The sequence below is a fragment of the Pteropus vampyrus genome, unplaced genomic scaffold (assembly GCF_000151845.1).
Source record: "Pteropus vampyrus isolate Shadow unplaced genomic scaffold, Pvam_2.0 Scaffold31, whole genome shotgun sequence".
Taxonomy (NCBI): Eukaryota; Metazoa; Chordata; class Mammalia; order Chiroptera; family Pteropodidae; genus Pteropus; species Pteropus vampyrus.
The window spans coordinates 387001-396830 of NW_011888812.1; the positions used below are offsets into that span (position 1 = coordinate 387001).

At 42.1% G+C, this 9830-nt stretch overlaps 1 protein-coding gene across 1 annotated transcript in view; it reads left to right on the forward strand.

Moving 5' to 3' along the window:
- The window catches only part of KIAA1549L (KIAA1549 like), a 105910-nt gene that overhangs the window by 83819 nt on the left and 12261 nt on the right, over positions 1-9830 (forward strand). The window contains exon 16 of the mRNA XM_011357021.2: positions 6022-6372. Within this exon, the coding sequence (XP_011355323.1) occupies positions 6022-6372 (351 nt within the window). The remainder of the gene's footprint in view (positions 1-6021; positions 6373-9830) is intronic.

Below are 9830 nucleotides of genomic sequence, written 5' to 3' on the forward strand. Positions count from 1 at the left end.
ATTTTATAAAAAATCATACATATACACATAGGTTTATGACCCAGATGTCTCAGTCTGAGAGAATATTTCTGTCAACAAAACTAATTATAAAATACTTCTTCTTTACTCATGTTGCCCAGTAATACTTTTAAATTTTGTTTTATTTAAATTAATTTAATTTAAAATTCCCTCTCCCATTCGTATGCCATAGCTGTTTGTGTACCTCTCTCCGAAATCTGCTCAAAAATCCTGCAGCCCACACCTGTCTGCCTCTTTGTCCTCCCCCACTTCCTATTCTCCATCACAAAAGCCTGAGAATCTTTGTGGCAAATAGTGGTCTCCCAGAGCAGAAGTGGAAACTGACCCTGCCCAGACTAGCTATTCTTCGCTGAGGCTTGGGGTGGGGTGGTGCGTAGGGTGTGGGAGTAAGAAGGATAGGAAACATCTGGAAGGCTATGCACAAAGGTCAAAATGCTAACAGTTACATCATAGGTGATAGGATTAGAGTGGATTTTAACTTTCTTCCTTTTGCTTTTCTGTATTTTCTAATTCTCTGCCATGAACAGACATTCCCTGATTAATTTTTAGAATTGTTGTTGAAGTATGTCTTGATTAGTTTATAAGAATAGTTTTTAAAATAATCGTTCCTCATTGCTTCTCAGGAGTGTGTGGTTGGAGGAGCAAGTATGGTAAACTTAAGTTAAAGAGGTTTAAAAATATATGTTTTGTCTCAGATATGGCCCCCAACATTGTACCCATGCCAACTGTCGGCCAACATTGGGAGATTTTTCTTTGCTCCTTTCTCCCCCTTTTTGCCAAATGAAAGCAAAAGGTATTTTCAGAAATGTGCAAATTAAGGAGAAGGATTGGGGCAAGTAAAACCAGTAGACATGATAAGCCTTATCGGAGAAATGGGTACAGCCATACGGCCCTCAGAGATTGGTAAAGTAACACATGTGGCAAACACAGCACAGGGCTGGCACATCACAGGTCCTCAAGTAGATCTGAGCACTTGCTATGTTCTCCTACTTAATAATTACTGGTTTCAGCTTCGGGCTAGGCCCTGGATTAGAGGCTGTGAATATAATGATAAGACACTGACCCAGCCCTCAAGAAGCTCCCTCCCAGTCTACAAGAGGAGGTAAATAACAATTATGATAGCAGCTAATATTTATTAAATGATTATGTGCTAGACACTCCTCTAAGTACTTTATATTTACATATCGATGCTTTTCATCCTTATAGTAATCTATGAGATAGATTATCTCAATAAATGTTTAATAGTGGTATTCCTGATTACAGAAGTCTGTTCCTTCCTCTGTCAGAGCCCGTATCTGTGGTATGGTAATGGATCTGTTTGTCTTTGTCCTCATGGATAAGAGCCTGGTTGCTGGAATCAGACTCCTTGGGTTCAAATCCCAGCCCCACCAATTATGTATCATTGATCTTTCAATGCCTCAATTTCTTCATCTGTAAAATGAGGGTAATCCTAGTTCTTACCTCAGAGGTTACTGTAAGGAAAAGAGTGAATATGTATAAAACACTTAGAACAGTGTCTGGCTCCTAAGCTTCTAATAAATGTTAGCTGCTATTGTTATTGTTGTCGTTGTTATTTGTCTCCTCCTATAGCTTGGAAGCTCCTTGAGGGCTGGGTCACTAACTTACTGTTGTATTCACAACTCTCAACCCAGGGCATGGCATGGGGATGAAATCAATAATTACCTGCTGAGTAAAAGAACAAACTTATTAGCGCTCACATGTTTCAAGGCGAGGAGGGAGGTGGAATCCTTTCATGAGTAGACATCAGAAAGATGATAGTAGAGAAATCTGGACCCTGTAGAGCAGATGGAGTCCAAGAAACAGTAAACGTGAGAACCAGAAGGGACTTCACAGACCGTAGTTCAACTCTTCCATTTTACAGATGAGGATGCTGATGCTCAGGGAGCTCATGTGACTTGCCTGTGGCAGTGTGGCTCATTAGCATTGGAGGAAATTTAGGGAAAGTGGGCCCTTTATCTTAAACTCAAATTCCACACCCTGGGCAATTGGACAGGTTGTTTTTTTTTAATTTTGGTTCAGTTTCACAAAGCTTTATTGAATGTCAGGTGCCTTGTGCTAAGCTCATGAAAGACAGAGGTGAGGTGAGCTCACGGAGCATCCAGACTTGGGCAAGACAGACATTAAATAAGCAAATCAGGTGTGATGAGGGGGAAGCCCAGGGAACAATGGTAGCTTGTCTTGTTTTCATTTACAAATGTCAAGAAACTGAACAACCAAGTGAGAACAATGGGAAAACACTTCTGTAGACCAAACCTGTTGAGGTCATACTTGGATTATGACTCTGGGTTCTCCAGTTAAGGGAAGCCTCCTCTCCTCCCTGCCCTTGCAAAATGGAAACTCTATGGGGGAAAGCAGAAGTTAATTTCCATTGGGGTGTCATGGGGTAGATGCAGTGGGATCCTGGAGAAAGTATCTCCACATCCCTAGCAGAGGTAGTATCTCCCTACCAACCTTATTCAGAAACGCCCCCAACCCAGCCAGCTCCACTGCAAGGCTCCTGGGAGAATGGGAAAGTAGGCAATTATTGCTAAGAAGTATATTTTTTGCCCTGCTTAAGGCACAACTATAAATTCACGTAATAAAAATCCACTAGTATGACTGGAAATGCATAGCACAGTTCAAGGGTGGGAAAAAAAAACCATAGCTCACCCCAGTGCCATTAATCTTCCACCTGGGAATAGTTTAGCATTAAGCATCCATTATTTATGATGGAGACTGGGATGTAGGGAGGAAGGGCAGTGTGTGGGTAGCAACTAGCACTGACACGGAAATGTAAGAGGCAGTGTGGTACAGCAGAACATGCAAGGGGCAGGGGCTAGGAGAGCCAGGCTCTGCCACTGGCGTCTCTGCATGACTTTGGCTAGAGGACCCAAACTCCTCATCTGTAAAATGGGCTTGAATTAAATGGTCTCCTAAAGTCCCTTCAGGCTCTGAAATTCAGTTCATAATATTCTGTGTATTGTGAAAAAAATGTTTTTCAGAAGCTGTATTCACTACCCTAGAAGGTGTCACCAGGCCTTCAGGAAATACATTTTCCTAAAGAACCCCAATTCAGAAAAGCCCCAGTGTACCCCTAGCCCAGGGTTTGCAGGCATGCACCCACCCAGACATGAAATGTCTCTGAGTTCCTGTTTTTTTGTCATAAAGGTAATTTTGCATTCTACTCCATAATCTATCTTTGCTTGTGTTAATATAAAAATAGTATTCTAAATTACTTACTGTAGAGATGTTTGTTGATAAATCTGGATTTGAAGGTCGACAAGGACCTTGTCTTTTGATCTTGAGCTATAGCCAAGCCCTAACTCTGGGTGATGACAGGAAATGTCTTAATTTCTTTTTTGTGCTTTCTGTATTTTTGATTCTTCTCTAATGAGCATATATTAAATACTAAAGAAAAGTAAAATTTTTAGACGTGAAAAATAACAAAGTTCTGACCTTCCATATATAGATTGTAAAGAGAAGGTCTCCTCTTTATGAATGAGTTCCCTAATGATGTTTTCTTGCTGTGCTCATTCTTATATATTTGAGTGCTTTATACAGTCATTACATGAGAAATATGTACAGTCGAATTAATAAAAGTGGTAGTGATGATGATTATGATGATGATGGCATCTACTATTATCGTATTTTTACCATATACTGCTTTTCTAAACTCTTTATATATATTGTATTTTTTAATCCTTATAAAACCCTTGGAGGCAGGTCTTATTTTTATCCTCATCTTACAGATAAGGAAACTGAAACATCAAAAAGTTAAGTAATTTTCCTGGTTGGAATATCTTTTCTGCCCTGTTCTTTATGTTCTCCGCACACCTTTTAGATCTGGCCATTGCTGTGATATGTGCCCATTGCTGAGTCATCTTCCCTGCACAGCAACAGCTTGGCTGTGTCACCTTAGCAGTCCCTAATCTCTCGTTTTGCCCTGAGGCTTAGCTGCCACTGTTCAGTGGGACACCTGTGGGAGCCCATTCCGCCCATCTGGCACTTGCACAGATTTCAGAGGGCAAGGACATCTTTAGGACAACCCTTATCTAACAGGGGACTAGAGCTAGTGGAGGAAACTTCGCTATACAATCCTACATGCATTCTACATAGTTTCTTGGAGGGTCCCCAGTGGGAGTAAGCCACAGTGCTCACAGCAATTACTAATTTAGTCCCCACCTTTGACTGGCATTTCTTCTATCCCCAATTTACTCATCCTAGGCCCCACTCCTATTCCCTAGAATTATTTTCCAAAATAAATTGTCTGTATATAAACATGTCTCAGGCTCTGTTTTAGGAGGAGCCTAAGCTAAGACATTGCCCAGCGTTACACAGCTGTTAAACTATGGAACCCTGGTAGAAGAATATTCACTCTGTAAAATAATAATAAGCATCCAGAACCAGGGTATAAATACACAAATCTTTTCAAATGGGTGTGTGTGTATGGAGGAGGAATGTACATACACACTCAGATAGGCTCGGGAGTGGAATAAGTATACCAAATGTTAATGGAGTTTTTTTTCCTCTTGCTTATCTGTATTTTCTGATTTTTCTGAAGTGACCACCCACCTTATCTGAAGTTTCACTTTCCATGGTTTCAGTCACCGGAAGTCAACTGTGGTCTAAAAATGTTAAATGGAAAGTTCCAGGAATAAACATTTGATAAGTTTTGAATCGCTTGCCGTTATGAGTAGTGTAATAAAATCTCGCACTGTCCCATTCCATCCACTCTGGATGTGACTCATCCCTTTGTCCAGTGTATCCAATCTGTTACGCTCCCCACCCATTAGTCACTTAATAGCCAGCTAGGCTATCAGATGAGTTATTAGGGAGACCACATTCACTTAAATTTTATTACAGTATATTGTTGTAATTGTTCTACTTTATTATTAGTTATTGTTGGTAATCTCATACTGCACCTCATTTATGAATTAAATTTTATCATAGGTATGTATGTATAGGAAAAAACATAGTGTATATATAGGGTTCGGTATTATCTGCAATTTCAGGCATCCATGGGGGGTCTTGGAACGTATCCCCCGCGGATAAGAGGGCACCACTGTACTTATGTATGTGATGGATGGAGAGCAGGGTGGCAAACTGCTCTATGCCAATGTATCCTTTTAGAAGTCTCACGTTCTTTTAGCAGACATTGGTAGCCATGGCATACTTAAAGTGACCGTGGATTAACTACTCTCCCACACCCTCACCATCAAGGTATAACAAAAGCAAGTCTCAGACCAAAATCTGCCGTGACTTAGTAAATAAGTATTCTTTAGCAGGCAAGCATAAGACAGTCCACGCAGCCTGCTCTGGAAGCTGACGAAGTCCTAGCTCTGTGCCCACTTAAATACTGCAGCTATTCCCTAAATGAAAGGTTCACTGGAAGAAGGCAGGAGAACGTTAACATTCAAGATAATGGGTCTCAGACGTGAGCAGGCATCAGCATCCCCTGGGGGTCTTGTTAAGCACAGATTGCTGAGCCCTGCCCCCCAGGCTTCTGAATCGGTGTGCATCACACCTTGAGATTAGCGCTCTAGAGGCAGGGTTTTGTTACTCTTTCTGAAACTGGCATCAGGCAACCAGCAATTCCCTAACCGATGGCTGGACCATTTAGAATTAGTCTGGAATCTAGAGCATCAACCTATGTGGTGTAGACTACGGAATTCTCTAGATTCCTTTACCTAAAAGGCATAAGGGCAGAGAATGTCTCTAAAAGGTTTTAGCGAACACCATCCATGTTGGCAATGGAGAGACATTTCTCGTGGTCATTACGCTAATTAGCAAAGCCTGCGACGTGGATGGCCAAAGTGCACAGGGAAAGCTAAGCCCATACAGAGCTTATCGCCGTCATGTGAATTCCTGGATAGGACATCCAGGATGTAACAAATTAGCACATATGCCAAATATCACCTGTCCAAGCTGAACATTTTCAGTACACTACAGGCAACATTAATGGGAAGGAAATTAACATTAATGGGTGTTTGTTTGCTCCCACAGACCGAGCCTGAAATCATAGAGGAAACCAACATTGACAGAGTTAACGAGCCCCGGGGCTACGCCAGGTCGAGACAGGTGAAAGGCCACTCGGAGACCTCCACGCTGAGCTCCCAGCCCTCCATCGACGAGGTCAGGCAACAGATGCACATGCTGCTGGAGGAGGCCTTCAGCCTGGCGTCCGCGGGCCACGCAGGCCAGAGCCGGCACCAGGAGGCCTACGGCTCAACTCAGCACCTGCCCTATTCGGAGGTGGTGACCAGCGCTCCAGGGACCATGACACGGCCCAGGGCTGGGGTGCAGTGGGTGCCGACCTACCGCCCAGAAATGTACCAGTACAGTCTGCCCCGGCCAGTAAGTCAGACGTCCCACCCACCTGCCATCATGAGGTCATTCCCTCACAAGGCGTTCCAACAGGGTTCTCAGAGCTGGGACTTCTAGTGATTATGTCACCTTGGGATTTGGAGATGAACTTTGCTGGGCTCTCGTCCCATCCTCCACCCATGATCCAAGCCTAAGCCTTTAGTCCTGTGGGCACAGGCGCACAGGAAGCCCTACGTCCAACCGTAATACATTTTAAGATGAATTGCCTTTCCTGTTAGCCCTCCTGCGAAGGGCTGACCTCATTCTTCACGCACTGATGGTTTCCTACATTTCCAGGTGTGAGGACTCACTTTAAATGTCAGTACGCACCGCAGAGCTGCATGTTAGGGGCCCGTGTAGCCTGGTGGTTCAGAGCAGAAGCCCCGGAGGCAGGTGGCTTGACTTTGAATCCCAGCTCTACCACTTACCAGCTTTGTCACCTGGGAATGTTACTTAAATTCTCTACGGGTAAAATCAATAAATAAGAAAAATGATCTACTTCCTAGGGCCGTTGTAAAGATTGAGAGAGTTGATATGTGTCAGGTACTAGAAGAACACTGAGCACATAGTAAATGCTATAGAAGTATTAGTTGTGATTATTTCATTTAGTGGTAACTACACTTGAGTATCCGAGAAAGCATTCAATGACTAAAAGCTTCCACGATGTTAACAATTTTAATTAGTTTTACATTTCATTCATCACCGTAGCATCTACATATCTTTTTAAAAAGCAGACTTAGTTTTATAAGCCATAGACCACAATAGACAATGCTTTATTATAGATTCTACCCTTGTAATATTTAATGGCCTATCCCCAAGGGTTATTCATTAATAGAGCTTTATAATAAAACTTACATTCATTGCGTGTTGCACTGTTGCTAGGTACTGATCTAGGTGTCATATGTATGTCCTCTCATTTATTTAGTTCTTACTACAAGCCTCTGAGACAGATACTAGTTTTATCTCTATTTTACAGATGAGGAAACTAAGGTTACAGAGCTTATTCAAGTCACACAACCAGCAAGGGGCAGAGCTAGGACCCAAGGCCAGGCAATGTGGCGCCAAAGTCCACATTCTTAACCAGCTATTCTGCCTTGTGCTATGTTACACTGCCTCTCCATCTGTTTAATTTCTTTCATTTGCAATAGACTATTTGGAACACCTATGGGCTTGTGGAGCTTTATGATAACATCAACCCCCCAACCTGCCCCCTCAAAGTCCACACTACACTGGTGCTTTAAAAAGTTTCTATTATTTGACTATATAGTTTGTACACTTGTGCATTTCCTTACTGTTCTTCGCTGCAGATCCCCTCCCCTGGACACTGCTCCAAATCCTGCCGCTCTGTCTCTCTGTCCGTGCCCTCTCTTTGATTGTCATTCTCTAGCCTAACCTTTCCTTGTTGATTAAGCTTTAGTGGGAGAGACCAAAGTTTATTTCAAACTGAACGTCTGAGGCAAGGGTGGCTGTGCTTGGGTGGGGTCGTCATCACTGCAGGGACTTGGGAGGTGCAGAGTTTCTATGTTGTTTGTTAGCTCCAGGGTGATTAGATCTTGGGACTGTGACTCATGCTGATTAAGCTCACAACTGCTCTATTATTAAGAATACTAACTCCCAAACCAGCACTGAGAAGCCGGATGACCACGTGGGCCAGCATATTTGCTTGCTGGTCAACAAGGTCTTACATGAAGTAAAAGCCAATTTGGGGAAAGGCATTATCGAAGAACTGGTTGTTTAAAGTCATCTTTCTCAGTCTGTGATATGCAAATCCAGAGAGTACAGTCAATAAAGGAAAGAGAGTGAACTCAGGGCATCTTTTTTGCATTCCATTTTCTAAGATATGTGTAGATTAATGTAAAATTCTTCTTATTTTTAAGGTAAAATAGAAGACTTTGGGGCAATGCTCAGATCTTAGGAATACAACTCTGCCTCTGCTAGCAGGGAATTTTGCTGGATACGCTCAAGAAGCGCTGCCTTCTAGAAGCGTGTGAGGAACTCTGGGGCCACCACCAGCCATGCTCCCATCAGTGTAGAATCGAAACTTTTTTTTTTTTTCAGAAAGTTAGATTCTCATCGAGCCTTATAAATCTACCACCTTAAAATACTTTCCCAAGACGGTCATATTACAGTTTCTATAATTTTTACTAATTGTCCATTAAATTGATACCCACCTTTATGGGAGACGAAGGGATTTTCACACTGAGATTTAGAAAACTCCCAATCTTATCACGTTTATACAGACTTCTCAAGTGTCTGTCCCCTGAGAGAAGTTACCTGTATCTAGTCCATATTGATTCACATTGACTTTAATTTCAATGATTCATACTTCCTGATCTCCATACATTGACCATGTCCCTGGATTTTCCCTCAGCCCGGAGTAGAATGGCAGTTGCCAGCCGAATGACCTTAGCCAGTGACTGCTACCCTGAGCCCGGATTCCTCAGCCATAAAACGGTGGTGATAAGAGACTGTCATGAGGATGAAATTCATGTAAAATGCTTAGCACAGTCCTGACACATAGTGAACGCCCAATACTTGTTTGCCTGTTATTAATTAGAGTGCTTTGTATAGTACCTAGTCCTGGCACATCAAATGATTCAAAAAATGGTAGTCATTATTATAAAAATATTCTCTTTTTCATTGGATTCTACTAGTTATATCCCTTTTGCCTGACAGTTCTGAAACTACATCTTTTCCTCTTCCTGCTCTGTGAAATTCCTGTAAGAGTACGCTCTGGGTGCCCCAACTCAGAGTCCCAGAGAAACTGCACTTGTGTTTAAAGATGATTCTCAAGAACAACTTGACTGACCCCTCTGACTGGAGGCCAGATTCTGGGGATCTGTAAAGAGATTTAGGTTTCAGAGAGAAAAACGTAAATGACCTAGATGAATCTTCCAACCAATGACAGTCAAGAAGATGCCACAACCCACATTCATTGTGCCTTGATTTGACAAAACCATATAAAAATCTCATCATGGGACATATGAAAACTTAGATGGTTCTATTTGTTAGAATTTGAGGTTGGCAGTTGTGCCAAGAAGCACAAAAACATCAGCATGATATACTTTTTAAATGAGGCCACCCGAAAATAGAAAAGGCTTGAGAAATAACACAACAGGGATGGGTTATATCAAAGGCAGTTTTTTTGTTATTAAAGTTTCCTTTTGCCAACAACACATGTGGCCCCTATTTTCATGAAAGGAGAAAATAGCTAACAATACACAGTAGAAATGGTGGTTCTTGACCCAAGTTCTTGCCAAGCCTCCTTGTGCTATGATAATAAGAAAATCAATAGAAAAGGTGGCAATTTAGAATGATAACTATGATTACTTTTCAGCTTCCCAAAAGTAAGCGCTTTGAACTCTGCCAGAGGATAATTGGAAGCTGGTGGTTTTAAATGCACAAGGCCGGACCAGTGGCATTTATAGCACAGGAAAGGTTACTGCTGG